Below are 17646 nucleotides of genomic sequence, written 5' to 3'. Positions count from 1 at the left end.
CAGAGGGAGAGGGAGAAGCAGGCTCTCCGCTGAGCAGGGAGCCCAATACAGGACTCAATCCCAGGACCCTGGGATCATGACCTGAGCCGAAGGCATCCACTTAACCAACTGAGCCACCCAGGCGCCCGGAAAGGAGTACCTTTTAAAGTTCTTTTGATATTGGACAATGCTGCTGAGTCACCCAGAACCCCATGAGTTCAACACCAAAGGTGTCCAAGTGGTCTGCTTGTCCCCAAACACAATGTCTCTAATTCAGCCTCAGGAAAAGGGGATCATAAGGACCTTTAAGGTTCATTACACCCAGTACTCTCTGGAAAGGATTGTCAGTGTTATGGAAGAGAACGTCATGAAAGTCTGGAAGGATTTCATCATTGAAGATGCCATTGTTTTAACAGAAGAAATCATGAAAGCCATGAAGCCTGAAACAATAAATTTCTGCTGGAGAAAACGGTCCACATATTGTGCATGACTTCACAGGATTTACGACAGGGCCAAGCAAGGAAATCATGAAAGAGTTTGTGGATATGGCAAAAAAAGATATGTGTGGGGAGGATTTCAAGATATGGGCCTTGGAGAAATTCAAGAGCTGATAGACACTACACCAGAAGAATGAGCAGAAGATGAGTTGATGGAGGTAAGTGCTTCTGAACCAGTGGCAGATAATGAGGAAGAAGATGTAGAAGCAGCAGCGCCAGAAAACACACTGACATTAGGCAATCCGGCCGAAGGGTTTCCATTATTCAAGACTACTTTGGATTTCTTCTATGACATGGACCCTTTTATGATATGAACACTGAAACTAAAGCAAATAGTAGAAGGAGGATTGGCACCGTACAGAAACATTTTTAGAGAAATGAAAAAGCATAAAGTCAGACAGAAATTACGATGTATTTCTAAAAGTTCCACCAAGTGTGTCTGCCCCTCCTGCCTCCCCTTCTACCTCTTCCACCTCTGCCACCCCTGAGACAGCAAGACCAACCCTTCCTCCTCCCCCTCCTCCTCCTTCTCAGCCTACTCAACATGAAGATGAGGATGAAGGCCTTTATGATGATCCATTTTCACTTAATGAACAGTAAACAACATCATGCCGTACAGTTAATAAACTTACATATTGTGTATGTGTGTGTCTTTGTGTGAACATCTAATAGCTGTACAAGGATCATGAGACATTTTTTGTCACCATCATTATCTAAGTATTCATCATGTAGAACATCGTGTGCAGGACTCACAGAAGTGGATTGTCTGTCTTTACTTAGACATAAGGTGAGTGATAATATAAAATTAATAATGTATTTGTTTTCTTACTGTTGTATAACTTTGCTTTCAAAGAATGTTACTGTTCAGTATGCTTCTCTTGAGATTGGAGAAACTGCTTATCAGCCTATCATCACCAGCAGGTAGTTTAAAAAAATATCTAACAAGTTTCTAATACTGTATTATGAATATGACTGTATTACTGTATCCCATAAAATTTGTAAAACCATTTATTCATTAGTGTATAGGCTAAGCTACTGTGAAGCAATCATTTTGATTATACTAGGCTACCATGAAGCAATCCTGTTGCTGCTTCTTTGTTATCAAGGCATGAATCACTATACCTGTAAATAAATACAACTTTGTTTTTCACATCTTTTCATTTTTGATATCTAGTGTTAGTAATACATATAATATCTATAGTGTTTTGTGTCATATAAGACTGTTGATGTAGGTACTAACAGATGATAGAAGATTCATCTTGTAAACATACAATGTAAACTTACAATATTGATAAATGTAGTACAGTACTGTAAATATATTTTCTCTTCCTTATTTTCTTAACATTTTCTTTTCTCTAGCTTACTTTATTGTAAGGGTATAGTATATAATGCATATAGGGGTTCCTGGGTGGCTCAGTTGGTTAAGTGTCCAACTCTTGATTTCGGCTCAGGTCATGAACCTCGGGTCGTGAGATTTAGTCCCGCATCAGGCTGAGCAGGAGCCTGCCTGGGATTCTCTCCTCTCTCTCCCTCTACCCCTTCTCTCCCCCAAGCCCATGCTCACACACTCTTATCTCTTTCTAAAAAACAAAACCAAACAAAACAACAAAAAAATACGTATAACATACAGAATATGTGTTAATTGACTGTTATGATATCTGTAAGGCTTTTGGTCAGCAGTAGGCTATTAAGTTTTGGGGGAGTCCAAAGTTATATGTGGAGTTTTGACATTGTAGAGGGTCAGTGCCCCTAACCCTTGTGTTGTTCAAGGGTCAATTATATATACAAACCACATTTCCTAGGGCATTTGTTTCATTTCCCACAGTTTACATTTTAGGACTATTACTATCTCTAGCATAGCGTGGGAAGGGAGAAACGAGCAAAGCTCATACAGATATAATAATTAATATTTATGTATTTCTTTAAAAAGATTGGTAGGAGAGGAGGATGGAAGGTTAAAAAGGTTGATATGGATGGAGTTACTAGTGAATATTATTTCTCCAAGCTCTTCAGTGCCATCTTACTTCAGCTTACCAAGAGTTGTTGGAAATTGTTTCTGTATTTTTCTGGAAATGTTTCCCTTTGAACTGGTACTATAATGAGTTTGGGATCTCTCAGTTAGGTAGAATGGTCTTTGTGTTGATGTAAAGATTTACTTCTTACCCCTTCTTTTTCTTTTTTAAGCTTCACTATAATGTGACTACAACCAGATTAGTGAATCCAGATCAACTCTTGAATGAAATAATGTCTGTTCTTCCAAAGAAGCACGTTGACTTTGTACAAAAGGGGTAAGAAGCACGCTTAGAAGCTGTTGCATTTATTGCTTGATGTCTTTTGAACTTTGAGAAGACATGTATTGATTCTTCACTTCTCTTTTTAAAAAATATTTCTCCCACCTCATTTTCATCAAAAAAGCTTTTATGCTAGTGTCATTGTTCATAATTTAGTCTCGTTGGTGTTATATGAGCTAGCGCCATATTGTCACCACATCCAAAGTTAAACTTTTCAAAATAGGAAAAATCCAAACTTCTTCCAGTTTTCTTTTCAATCCTCTATTTTCCTCTGATGTTTTCAATAATATTTATAAACTGCAATCTAAATTTATGGGATACCTCAAACCAATTAGGGATTTATGTAGAACCCTTTCCTTTATGACTTGCTATTGGACAGGACTGGGTTTTCAGTGAAAAAATATCAAATTTTTTCACCTGAACTCTCTCCCACTGTTGAGTGAGCTGCCAGCAAAGCCTCCGTGGCTGTGATCTCATGGTCTGAATGGCAAGACCTCTTCTCGTTACCTAAGATGTTCATATTTCTAAGCATTTCCAGTTATGTCTCTTTAAAATTTCATTATTAAGGCAGATAAAAAGAGCCACTAATAGATATAACAAAATATTTAACTAGAATATTCAATGTAGAGTAAGATTTTAAGAAACAATCTTTTGCAAAAGTAATTTTATTTTTCATTATCTGTGAATGTTGGCAAGCATTCCTTACCTGAACCCTGGCTTTCTTCTTTTGGTGTCATCAGAACACATATAACTCATTCTGGCTCATTCTTCATGCTTGGGCTTTAGCAATGCTTCCAGAACCTCTAGCCAAATCTGTATCAGAAAGCTTTCAATAATCTTTCCCTCAGCGTATAATCTCTCTTTCCGATCACCAACTAGCTGCTAACCAATAATTTATTCTTCTAACTTCCTGATCAGCTGCAAAGTCTCCGCCTTGATCCTTTTTTTTTTCCTTTTTAACTTTTGTTTGTTTTAACTACTTTGTGAAAAAGCAGAGCAATAAAAGCTAAGTTTCTTGGTGGTGTGATGTTACTAATCTCGGGTATATTCCTTTATGATCTTTTTCCAAACCAGAAGAATTGGTTTTTCTCTTCCATAGACTGAATTGCTCTATGCTTCATCTTCCCATCTGGAACCTTAACTATAGGGTACTCCTTTTGGTACTCCTATTTCTGATAATGATTGCTCATTTTTAAGAGATCAAGACCCCAAACACAGATCTAAATTAATAAGAAAAAGGATGATGTGTTGTGAAACCTCATAACAGATACAAGTAATTTGTCCACACTTCTGTGGAACACTGCCTAATCATAAATATTTAGGGAACTAAAATTTAAAGTTGATCTTATTGTTTATTTATTGGGGATTAGTAAGACAAACTAAAATATGCAAACTAATTAAAAAATTGATTTACATGAATTCAATTTATCTAACTTTGCAGGTACATACCTATTTCTTAAGATGTGTTTAAGGCTTCATTTGGACTGGGCCCTTCCATCATCAGAGTTGTTATGTTGCAGTTCTAGTTATATTTACCACGTGTTTCAACCATGGGAATATACCATCTCCATGGGCTTTCTGTTATAATTCTGCCATAAAGTATAACCATCATAACCTCTTAGTACTATTAGAAAAATCTCAAAGACATATGCCCTTCTGACAGGTTGGTAGCTTCAGCTTTATTTATACGAAAGACAGAATTTTCTGATGAGGTGCACACAAAAATATACCTTAATCTTCCCTGCACTTTCCTTTGTTGTGAACATTGTGGAAATAGCCTAATGTTCAAAGATTACACTATTGAAAGAGATGCACAAAGAAGGCCAGAAGATTTCCTGAGCATGGATGGCATGGGTAGCTATTAAACGAAGGGCTTTTCTTTGGACAAGGGAAAATTCTGATAAAGCCTTTCATCTTTATTCTTTCTTGAGATCCTAGTTCAGCTTCTGGGAAAACACCAGTCATGCTCCATGACTAAGGTATAGCTAAGTCATTTGGAAACTGTAAGCAGTAATAGATTGCTTAATGTGAAATAATGGTTCATTCTCTCCACTGGCCTCCTGGAGGCTTAGAAATCTCTTATATTATACAGAATATTCATGATGCTCCTACTAACTGGTATCTTATCTTGTTTTTCATAGCTATACACTGAAGTGTCAAACACAGTCAGATTTTGGTAAAGTCACAATGCAGTTTGAACTAGAAGTGTGCCAGCTTCAAAAACCCGATGTGGTGGGTATCAGGAGGCAGCGGCTAAAAGGTGATGCCTGGGTTTACAAGAGATTAGTGGAAGACATCCTGTCTAGCTGCAAGGTATAATTGTTGGATGGTTTCCCCCCTCGCTGGATGAATATGGGTGTGACACAGCCTATGTGGAGACTGGTGTGACTGATTTGATTTTTAAAGTTCTTTGGAACTACAGACTTGTTTCTGAAGAGCTGTCTTAAAGACCAATATCTTTTTGTTTTTAAACAAAAGATGTTTTGCGGATGAATCTAAGGTGTGCCCAATCTGTCATTATCTATTACTGTCTTCTTCAATCATGTGGTTTTGTATATTAATAACTGTTGACTTTCCTAGATTCACTTCCATATGTGAAAGTAAGCTCTTAACTATGTCTCCTTTTAAATGTGTAATTTCTTTCTGAAATAAAATCATTTGTGAATATAGCAGGCTTCTCCTCTTCTTTGTATTTGATTTTGATCCAAATAAAACCTCAAATGGCTTCCTGACTATTAAGTAGAGACTATTTGGAGATGTTTTATCTGTTATCAAATATGCCTTGGGCAGAAAAACAGATAAGAATTCATTTGCATAATTTTTTCCCCCGTCTCTGATTTAAGTAGGATTTATTGAGATCGTTAACTAAGTCACAGCTGTGGTTACCAGAGTTAAACAACACATTTAATATGTTGAATAAAAGACTATTGACTTCAGTAAGTGTGTTCGGTCAACAAGGATAAGTATCTGAACTATGAACCCCCATGAAATGTTACTTTATGGTAATTTTCCTTAAGTCTCAATGTTGGCCCCAAATTTGTATTTTTATTTCATTTTATTGGTCTCTAAAGGCTAGCCTTCAAGTTTTATTTGTATGGATTTTACCAATTAAACTAGTTGGAGAAAAATAGCACTACTTCTAGTCAGTAGTGAGGGAGTATTTTGTCACTCATTTATTCAGTAAACATTTACTAAGTGCTTACAAACATTAGGTTCAGGGGCTGAAGATGGTACTGTCTAGTAAACTCAGGGAGCTCAGAATCTATTAGGGGCAGTTGCAGAAACCTGTATTTATAGCGTAGAGGGGATGACCAACTTTGGAGGAGTAAGGGATGATTTCTTGGAGGGAACAGTATTTGTTCTTAAAGGATATATGGGTATTCAGAAAGAGAAGAGGGAATATGATATTCTTGGCAGCAAGAAGAATATGTGCTAAGGCGTGGAATTATGAAATGGCATGCCTTGTTTAGGGTGGAGGCAGAAGGTGGTGCAAGGGAGAAATAGCTGGAGTTGAGGGCTGAACATTTAGCTGGAAATAAGTGACAGAAGAACTTGAAGGAACTCAAATCCTCCACTAAACTGTTTTGGCAAAGGGAAGCTCTCAAAGGGTTTTAAATTTTTTTAGAACAGCTTAGTGAAATATAATTCACATACTATAAAATTCACCTCTTTAATGTGTATAATTCAGTGGGTTTTATTCACATTTGTGCAGCTCTCACCACAATCTAATTTTAGAACATTTTCATCACCTCAAAGAGAAACCCTGCATCCATTAGTGGTACTCCCTATTTGCCCACCTCACAGTTCCTGGTTCCCACTAATCTACTTCCTGTCTCTGGATCTGAGTATTCTGGACATTTCATGTAGAGGGACTCATACAATTTTGTGGCCTGTTGGGTCTGGCTTCTTTCACTTAACATAATGTTTTCAAGATTCATTATGTTGTAACATGTGTCAGCACTTCATTCCATTGTTACAGCTGAATAATATTCCATTGTATGGATATACCACATTTTATTTATCCATTTATCAGTTGATAGACATTTAGGTTGTTTACACTTCTTGGTTATTTTGAATAACTTTGCTATTAACATTTCCATACAAATTTTTGTGTGGACATGTTTTCAGTTCTCTTATGTGTATCTTGGAGTGGAATTGCTGAGTCATTTAACATTTTGAGGAACTGACAAACTGCTTACCATTTTATGATCCCACCAGTGATTTATGAGGGTTCTAATATTTCTACATTCTCTATAACATTTGTTATTGTCTGTCTTTTTTATTTTAGCTCTATGAAGTAGTATCTCATTATGGTTTTGATTTGCTTTTCCCTAATGACTAATGATGTTGAGCATCTTTTCATGTGCTTATTGGTCATACATCTTTTTGGAGAAATATCTATTCAGACCCTTTGCCCATATTGAATCTGGTTGTTTGTCTTTTTATTGTTGAGTTGCAAGAATTCTATAGTCCTAGCTGTAAGTCCCTTACCAAATATATGATTTGCAAATATCTTCTCTCATTCTGTAGGTAGTCTTTTTACTTTCTTGATGGTGTCTTTTGAAAAACAAAAGTTTTAGATTTTCTAAAGTCCAATCCAGCTATTTTTATAAAACATAAGAGAAGAATCACTCTTGTATTCCTGTGTCAGATGGCACAGTCTGGAACAAAAACTTTGAACCATGAACCACAGTAAGAAGTCCGTTTTACTTTGGGATGCATCACACATAAATATAAAACACTGCTTAGCCTTACTATAAATGTGATACTATTTTCTATTTTCTTTTGTAAACATCTAGTCTGACAATTGCAGTCTTTACATTGGAGTTTTTAGTATACTTTAAAAATTAAAAAAATTTAAATCTCTTTTTTGGGGATTAATTCAGCCTAGAAATGTTATTATTGACTCTACTACCCATCAGACTGGATCAAGTAAAAAATAGGTACCCTGACTGCTATTTAAACTAAATCTTGCTTTTCTTTTTTCTTTCTTTCCTTTTTTTTTTTTTAAGATTTTATTTATTTATTTGACAGATACAGCGAGAGAGGGAACACAAGCAGGGGGAGTGGGAGAGGGAGAAGCAGGCTTCCCATTGAGCAGGGAACCTGACGTGGGGCTCAATCCCAGGACTCTGGGATCAAGACCTGAGCTAAAGGCAGATGCTTAACGACTGAGCCACCCAGGTGCCCCTAAATCTTGCTTTCCTTTAAGGACAAATAAATGTTAATGGTTGCTATAGCATCTAAAATCTATCACTTAGCTCTAATTTTATAGAGCCATTTGGAAAATTAAAGGGGTATAGTAGGGAGTTGTAAATGAGGCTGGGGTAGTTCCTAAGAGGCAAATATGGTTTAGATTGTTGACACTAAATCTGCATAGTTTTAAGTTGGCTTCCCTTTCCATTGTGCAGCCACACGTGGACTTCTTTGGAGGGTGTGTGTGAATTTTATGTCCAGAGGATGGCAGTGTGAAGAAGTGATGAAGGAACTTGTGAAGAATGGTTGAAGGAATTGAAAGTTTGGAACCTGGAGAACTCTTAAGGCGTTAAGCCTCAAATACCTGAAGGTCTATCATGAGGGGAAAATAGGAGACTTGTTTTGGTGATAGTAGCAGGCAAAGAAAGTCCAGTGAGAAGTTGGAAGTAGAGGTCATATCTTATTCATCTTTGTGTTCCTAGCATTTAGTAGTGCCTAGAATACAGCAGGGACTCAGTGTATACTTATAAAATTGAACCATATTGAAGTTAAGCTCACAATAAAGAGCTTTCAGAAAAACTCCAAGCTACCTGACAAGAGAGGGTGCCTAGGAATATAGTGGCTTCCCTGTCACTGGAGGTGTTCAGACATGTTGGACAGCCATTCATAAGAAAGGTCACAGAAGGGATTTAAATACTGAACTGAAACCAATAGTCCTAAAGCTCCTATCTGTCCAGTAACAGTGTGGAAGATAATCAGTTGTTTGGATATTGGGAGTAGAGTGACCACAGAAGCTTTAGCAGCAGCATTTTAGGTAATTTTGAATATTTTGCAAATTGGGGATGATAGAATGGTGAGTGAGTTGAAGGAGCAATAAAAGGTTGTGTTTCTTGGCTGTGATAGGGAGAAATAAAGCAATGATCATAGTAACTACCTAGGATTGAACACCCACCATGTGCCAGACACTGCACTGGATGATTTATATCAGGCATCAGCAAACTATGGCCTGTGGACCACCCTGTAGCCCTGTAGCCTTTTTTGGTAGTTTTATTGGAACACAGCTGTGCTCATGTTATCTATGACTGCTTTTGTGTTAGAGTGGCAGAGTTGAGTAAATTTGACAGAGACTGTATGACCTGCAAAGCATAAAGTATTTACTATTATAAAGTATTTACTACTGTAAAGTATTTACAGAAAAAGTTTGCTGACCCCATATTTAAATAAATGTTTTCAAATCATATACATATTAACTCAGTCTTTGTACTAACTCTGCAAGGTTGGTGGTATCCCTTTTTACAGAGGAGAAAGCTGAGTATCAGAGAGGCAAAGTAATAACTCTCTCAAGGTTATAAGGCTTGTAAGTGTATTGGCTTTGAATCAGGCATGACAGGCTCCAAAGTGCATGTTCTTTCCTGTACTAGAAATAGGTGTAGTACCTCTCTCCTGAATTGTGCCATATAGAAAAGCATGATTATATATTATACTCATCAAAAGATTGCTTTTTTAAAGCAGCAATCTTACACAAACTGGTTAAGATGTAGGAAAACTTCACTAATCCAGACCTTATTACAGTTGAGTTTATTGTGTGATTCCTAATGAAAATAAGAAATTCAAAGTGTCTTCCTCTGCATAAGAAGAATATAGTCTACCAAGGAAATAGGAATTGAAAGACTATCAGCTTCTTGGTTCCACAGTGATTTTGTACATTTTAAAGAGCTTATTTTTATGTCTATGATTATTATGTAATATAGGCCTATAGAATTATTTATTAAAAAGCCTTTCTGTAGGCTCTGGGTTAGGGTCCATTTCCTTGCTTTTTCTAATTTCTGGAGGCTGCCCACATTTCTCAGCTCATGGCCCTCTTCCTCCCATCTTCACACAAAGGCAAGTTGAGTCCTTTTCACATCATATTACTCTTTCCACAGTCACATTTCCCTCTGACTCTGAACTCTTCTCCCTCCCTCTTCCACTTTTAAAGACTGTAATGATTACATTGGGCCCACTCGCGTCATGCAGCAACCTAACCCTGTCTTTGGGTTAGCTGTTGGGCAACTTTAATTCCATCTGTAAGTTTAATTCTCCTTTGACATGTAACATATCGTATTCATAGATTCCAGGAATTAGGATGTGATGTCTGTGGTGTAGGGGCATTCTGCCTATCACAATGGTCAACTGATTTTTGACAGATACCAGGACAATTCAGTGTGGGAAAGAATAGTCTTTTCAACAAATGGTGTTCAGGGGCACCTGGCCAGCTCAGTCGGTAGAGCATGTGACTCTTGATCTTAGAGTTGTGAGTTTGAGCCTCATGTTGGGTGTGGAGATTGCTTAAAAATAAAATCTTAAAAAAAAAAACAAACAACAAATGATGTTCAGATAATTGGATATCCACAAGCAAAAAATGAAGTTGGACCCCTCCCTCATACCATATAAAAAATTAACTTAAAATGGATCAGAACCTAAATATAAAAGCTAAAATGATAAAATTCATTTAAAAAAAGTGTGGGAGTAAATGCAGTCTTGGATTAGGTAATGGTTACTTAGACATGACATGAAAAGCACAAGCAACAAGTGGAAAAATAGATATACTGGACTTCACCAAAGTTAAAAACTTCTGTGCTTCAGAGGATACCATCACAAAAAAATGAAAAGACAACCTATAGAATGGGAGAAGATATTTGCTAAATATATCTGATAAATGACTTGTAACCAAAATATAAAAAGAATTCTTAAAACTCAACCAGAAGAAAACAACACAATTTAAAAAATTGGCAAAAGATCTGAACATAGTCTTCACCAAAGAAGATACACCGATGGCAAATAAATGTATGACAAGATGCTCAACATCATTTGTCATTAAAGAATTTGAAATTAAAACAAGATACCACTACATACCTATTAGAATGGCTAAAATCCAAGAAACTGACAATACCAAATGCTGACAAGGATGTGGAACAACAGGAACTCTCATTCATTGCTGGTAGAAATGCAAAATAGCACATCCACTTTGGATGACAGTTTGATAATTTCTTACAAAGCTAAACATAATCTCACCATATAATTCAGTAATTGTGTTCTTAGGTCTTTGCCCAGTGGATTTGAAAACTTAGGTCCACACAAAAACTTATGTGTGAATGTTTATTCATAATTGCCAAAGATTGGAAGCAACAAAAATATTCTTCAATATGTGAATGGTTAAACTGTGGTACATCCATACAGTTGAATATTTTTCAACAATAAAAAGAAATGAGCTATCAAGCCTTGAGAAGACCTAGAGGAACATTAACTGCATATTACTAAGTGAAAGAAGCCAGTCTGAAGAGACTACTCACTGTACAGTTATAATTAATATGGCATTCTGGAAGGGGCAAAACTAAAGAGACATTGAAAAAATCAGTGGTTGCCAGTGGGATGGGAAGGAGTGTTGAATAAATGGCCCTTGGGAATTTTTAGGGTGGTAAAACTATTCTCTATGATACAGTAATGGTGGGTACATAATATTATGCATTTGTGAAAGCCTATAGAACTTGATAGCACAAAGCATAAACTCTAGTTGTCTGAATCTGTTCAGGCTGTGATAGCAAAGTACCACAGACTGGGTGGCTTAAATAGCACTTATTTCTCACAGTTCTGGAGGCTGAGAACTCCCCAAGATCAAGGGACTGGCAGATGCCTGCCTCCTGGTTCAGGCAGCTGTCTTCCCACTGTGATTTAACATGGTGGAAGAAGTGAGGGAGCTCTCTGGTCTCTCTTGTAAGGGCATGAATCCCATTCATGAAGGCTCCAACCCTCCACCTGATCACCTCCCAAAGCCCCACCTCCAAGTACCATCACATTGGAGATTAGGTTTCAGCATATGAATTGGGGATGGGGGGCAGACACAAACATTCATTCTGCAGTATTATTGTACGTGAATTAAATCATTTAAGAAGTTGGGATATCTCAGAGAGGAATGTATACTGTGACAAGAGAATCTAGCTATTAAAAAATGTATGAAATAACCTCATTGAAGGGGGAGGGGGGAAAGTTGCTGACCTGAGTAACTTTGGAAATAGAGTGCGTAAGACTCAAGACAAAAGGAACCACACATAAGCATTGTACTCTAGGTAATACAGTTGTTTCCCTTGAGAGGACAAGTTAACAATTCTGGAGCTTGTATACTGGAATTGAAGTAAATGGATGGTAGATGGTAGAAGCTAGATCTCTAACTGTTGGAGTGGGAATTTACAGATAAGCAGGGGAAGGAGTCTAGAATGATCCATATCCATGTGGTGATGATGGATTAGGGAAGGAAACATCAGTAAGAACTCATTTACTTTTTTCTTTTAAGAGAGGGAGAGTGGGGGAGGGGCAGAGGGAGAAATAATCTTAAGCCGACTCCACGCCCAGCGAGGAACCCAACACCGGGCTCAGTCTCACAGCCCTGAGATCATAACCTGAGCTGAAATCAAGAATTAGACCCTTTAACAGACAGAGCCACCCAGGTTTGCCAGAACTCATTTACCTTAATATAGATACAGATGGTTACATATAGAGATGTTTATAGATATGTATATATATACAACTTAGCACATATATTTCTTTTTTTTTTTTTTTTTTTGTCAGCTGAGAAAGTCTGAAAGATACCCTGGTAGCAATAAGCGGACCCAGTGCCCAGATCTTGTTTCTAATACCATTACCATTCTCCAGTAAAAGGAACCAGGACTCCTTGGAGAAATAGCTGGTTCTATCTAGGACTGGGACAGGAAATATGCAAGATGAGTCTGGAGCATAGTGCCAGGAAGTAAGGAAGTGCTAACAACAGCCACACTCACGTTGATGGGAATATGTCATCAAGTGGAGAGAACTTGGAGTTGTTGGCAGATTTTTTAAAATCTAAGTTGTTTGAAATAGTAGTTACTGTAAAAGCTTCGTTATGTCTGAGCAGAGAGAGTTTGGGCGCTTGCTTGGCCTTTGAAAGCTTCAGGTTCTCAGCTGTTAAACAGAAAAAACAGTGCCCTCTTCAGGGGGAAGTTGTAAGAATTGTCAGAATATGTGTGCACTCATGATACTGGGTCTGTCCAAAGTCAGCCCAGAAGATGAGCTTCATAGTATCCTTCTAACTGGGCTCTTATGTCGAGTGGTCTTGTCAAGACACAAATCTGGTATGTATGCCCAGTCCTTCCACTACTAAACCTAATGACCCCAAATGATTAGCCAGTTGACACAAGGCTATTTGTTGAATATGTGTTCATTCTTGACTTACTTTTAACTTCATTTAGTTCAGTTACTCAGTCAACATTTGTTGAATTAGAACTTCATGTTGGTGCTAGGTGAGATATGGGAAAGAATACATGTATTTTCCTGCCATCAGGGTGCTTAGGGTCTCAATGAGAAATCTGTTGGGCAGCAACAAGGTGCATTGAAGTTCACACGTGGGGTTTGGGAAGTCACTTTTCCACATGATCCTCTAAGCCAACTTTCCAAGAGGCAACTGTTTCTCATAGCATATGAGAAAAAGGGTCTAGGGTATGACCTCTTATTCCTACATTAATGCACTGTGAAGACTTCTCTAAGTCCAGCTGTAGCTTTTTGTACCACTATCAGAAAGACTGTGCACTTGAGCAGGAAGAGTGCTGGATTCTGGGACTCAGGCCTTTGGACTCCCGAGCTGATTCTGTTTATGACCTTGAGTAAGTTACTGGCCATCTCTGGGTTTGTTTCTATAAACATGACACACACATGCAAACATATACAAACCTCTTTTAGGGTCTCTCCTAGCTGATACCACAAATGACGTCGAGGTTTGATGTGTAGTTAGGAGTGATGGTTTCAAGTTTTGGCTAAGGTAATTAGCTCCAACAGAGTAGCTACAAACACCTCACCATGTGACATAAGTATATACCCAAAATACAACACTCTTTACAAAGGACACTGGCCTGGACAACACTTCCTCTATATTTAGGTGTTCATTCTGCTGATCTGCTGATCTGCTTGGTGTTCTGGATTCCCAGTCTGGTTTATACACTCTGAGAAGCCTCAGGCATTCACTTGATGGAGAGAAATAACTTGCACAGAAAAATATTTAGAATTACCAAGCACAGAGTTACAGAGCAGAAAGATTTAATTCCAAGGGAGATTTTCAATGAAGTTTGGTGGTTAATGGGAAATTTCTTGCATTTGTCTTAAAAGACCTAAACCATCCAGAAGGCCAGGGTGTAGTCAGAGGTGAGAGTGATACACTTTGATATTTTCGCGTCAGAGGTGCAAAAAAAAGACCTTTGAGGAAGAGGATATCTTTCAGGATTTAATATTTTTATTTTTATATTTTAATGTATTTTTAATGTTAAATTTGATTCTGTTTTGGGCTAGATATTAGAATGAGGAAATATTGATTTATACAATTTCAGAGCTGAAAAGGGCCCTTGAGATAAAAGACTACTGCCCCTCTCTCCACCCCACCCTGTCCCTGCCATGTCCTTAGCTGAGAGGAGGATCTTTTTTTTGAGAGAGAGATAGAAAGAAATCATAGGGGACAAGTCCAGGGTGACAAGATCCACCATCCATCATGGCTCCTGACCACGAACAGTTGGAGCCTTTCTCTTTGCTCTGTGGTTTTTTTTTTTTTAATTAACCTTTTTTCATTTTTCCTACTTTAGAATTTCACATTATAGTCCTTTGTTCATTCTCCTCTTTTCTCTCGATAATGAAAATGGATATAATATGAACTTAAACTCACTTGCCCTGGGTCATTGCCAGTGCTTAATAAAAGTGTATTAGTATTTGTAGTAATGATAATAACCCACAGATAATGATGTCGCTAAAGACCAAAGGGTCCCCTTGCAGAGAAGCCCCCCCCTTCCAGTCGCCTAGCTTTGCTGGATTTAACGGAGACCTTGACTGCTTCAGATAGTCATTGTCCCTTTTAAATTATCAAGGTTTCATGGAGACAAGCATTCTTCACTTAAGGGTTTTCCAGACTGTCTGATGTGCTGGGCTCTGGATAACCTTGTTCCTATGTCATCATATGTCATGCTGCCTCTCAGAAATTGTTCCCTGATGTTTGCAAAAATGAACTACTTAAAGGAAAACCAGAAGAAATTCCCTTTGTTCACTTACACACACACACACACACACACACACACACACACACACACACATACCCCTTCACTATTGGAAATGGTTACACCTGGATAAGTGAGTCAGGATCATGAGGAGATTTGAAGCTGTGTGATGTGAGGAATGGCAGGAGGAGATGAGACTTTACGTAGATGAGACTGAGGAGGAGATGTGACAGGCATGTTCACAAATCTGAAGATACGTGGAAGAGGGACTTGAACTTTTCTGGGTAGTCCTATCGGGTATAAAGAAGACCAAATTCATGGGTATAATAAGCTGGATTTGGTTTGATATGAGTGAGGTAGGCCTTCTTAGCTGTCTAAGAAGGAAACATGCTTGCCCAGGAAGTGGCCAATCCCCTATCCCTGGAGTGCTCCAGCAGCAGCAGGGGAGTCCCCCAACTGGGACTGTTGAGGAGGGATTGTAAAGATTAAGTGATGTCTGAAATGAATCACGTGAGGCTCCTTTCTATTGCCCCTTCTCAAGGGGCAATAATTCTATGAGGTTCTTGATATGAGAATCCTTGATCCCATTTCTACATTGTAGAGTGGGAGTCCCAGGGGTTTCTTGATAGAAAGCTCAAGTCTAGGATCTGGCTTTAGGAAGGGGAAAATGGCCTTTTCCAATGGCCCAGCATCTCCAGCTGGGCCCAGGGCTATATGAGTGGCTCTAAGCCCCAGGCAAACTTCAGCCATTGTCAACTATACATCTGAGGAATAGGTGAAGGAGCTGGAGACTGGAGAGGAAACAATTAGTCATCAAAGTTAAGAGAGGAAGCCTTTGAAAGAGACATAGACAGCAGTACTGGAGGCTGTTGAGAGGTCAAGGAGGCTAAGGAATGAGAGGGGGCATTGGATCTTTTAAGTAGGAATGCAAGAGTGTGCTGGGGCAGAAGCCTGACCTCAGGAACACAAGAGAATTGCTGAGAAGTAGAGGCAAAAAGTTCAGATTCCATGCTCATGGATTTAGCTGCAAGAGTGATGGGATGGAGGCTAGCCAGGTCTTCATAAGACCTATGAAGATGAAGGTCGAAGGCAGGTGGGGAGGGGAATAAAGATGAGGAGAAATTGTTGATGTTGGAGGAAGAAAGGATGTTGGGTAGGGGAGAGGGAGAGGGGGAGAGAGAGAGAGCACACATCTCTGTTTCTCAGATCCACAAATAGACTCCAGGCAGATGGGACTAGGTTTAAAGAGAAGGTGAGAAATCCTTTGGTTTACAAGGGATATTGAAGTGTGGCTGTAGAGGGAACTGCCCAGAGGTCAAGTCTCTGAGGGTACCATTGTCATGCTTGTAGCTGAACTCAATGACTGTGTTAGTGCTTCCTGGCCCCTGACACTGTTATCCATTTCCTCCATTTGGAACTCTCTCTGCTTTTGATTTTATTCCCTTCCGGTTTTCCAGCCATGCCTCGGCTTCTTCCTCTGTCTGCCCCTTAGATGTTAATTCCAGGCTTCTGACTCTAGCCCACTTCTCTCCCTGCTCTTCACATTTGTCTAGATGTTCTCATCTATCCTGTGGCTCATGATGGCTCCCGAATCTGCATCTCTGGCCCAGACCTCTCCTCAGCTCTAAGTCCTTCTACTCAGTCCACTTTCACTGTACAGCTCCATTTGGATGACCCATAGGCACCCAAAAGGCAACATATCTAGACCCAAACTTATACCCCCTCAGACTGTTTTTTCCCCACTGTTCCCATCTTTAGGGTGACCATACATCCCTGGTTGCTGAAATAGTCTCAGTTTAAGCCTGTTGTCCCAACATAATTATTAATAATCTCCCTTTTCCTCTCAGAAATGTTCTGGTTTGAATGATACATTATAAGGTAACTTTTTCCATTTTTTTAAAAAGATTTTATTCATTTATTTGACAGAGAGACACAGCGAGAGAGGGAACACAAGTAGGGGGAGTGGGAGAGGGAGAAGCAGGCTTCCCGCAGAGCAGAGAGCCCGATGTGGGGCTCGATCCCAGGACCCCGGGATCATGACCTGAGCCGAAGGCAGACGCTTAACGACTGAGCCACCCAGGCGCCCTCACTTTATCCATTTTGGATAGTAGCATGACCAGTCACTTAAATGCCCATGCCAGAAACTTCATATTTATCCTACACTTAGGATAAATTTGCTTAACTCCCACATTCTGTATTGTTTGTCTTATTCCAGAGGACTGAGCCCCTGGGCAGCAGGGACAGAGTCTTATCCACTGTGATATTCTAGTGCCAAGCACAGAACCTGGTCTATAGAAAATGCTCAATAAATGTCAAGTAAAGGATATGAAGATGGAGTTAAGGGATGGAATTAGAAGCCATAGAATATTAGAGCTGGAAAGGGTGGGCCCTTAGGCCTATCCTCTCGTTTTATAGATAAGGAAATTGAGGCCCAGTATGGTGCATGGACTTGACCAAAGTCATGACCAGTTAGTGGCAGGTCAGTACTGGACCCCAGATCTGCCAAAACCTATCAAAGGCTCTTTTCTAGGTGTTTTAAATCTTCTTCATTAAGTAGAGGGACAACTCAACAGTCTGCCTTCATTAGACCCTTTGTGTGTGTGTGTGTGTGTGTGTGTGTGTGTGTGTGTGTGTGTGTGT

At 38.9% G+C, this 17646-nt stretch overlaps 1 protein-coding gene across 6 annotated transcripts in view; it reads left to right on the top strand.

Moving 5' to 3' along the window:
- MELK (maternal embryonic leucine zipper kinase) overlaps window positions 1-5433 on the top strand; it is an 88366-nt gene extending 82933 nt beyond the window's left edge. For all 6 annotated transcript variants that reach the window (XM_073881340.1, XM_073881342.1, XM_073881337.1 and 3 more), the window contains 2 exons: window positions 2661-2764; window positions 4909-5433. In XM_073881340.1, coding sequence (XP_073737441.1) covers window positions 2661-2764; window positions 4909-5086 — 282 coding nt within the window. In that variant the 3' untranslated portion in view covers window positions 5087-5433. The remainder of the gene's footprint in view (window positions 1-2660; window positions 2765-4908) is intronic.
- Window positions 5434-17646: the final 12213 nt, after the last annotated feature.

Source organism: Callorhinus ursinus, unplaced genomic scaffold (assembly GCF_003265705.2).
Source record: "Callorhinus ursinus isolate GAN/ISIS: 27379988/994484 unplaced genomic scaffold, GSC_fseal_2.0 scaffold42, whole genome shotgun sequence".
Classification (NCBI taxonomy): Eukaryota; Metazoa; Chordata; class Mammalia; order Carnivora; family Otariidae; genus Callorhinus; species Callorhinus ursinus.
This window is presented reverse-complemented; position numbering and strand designations above follow the sequence as displayed.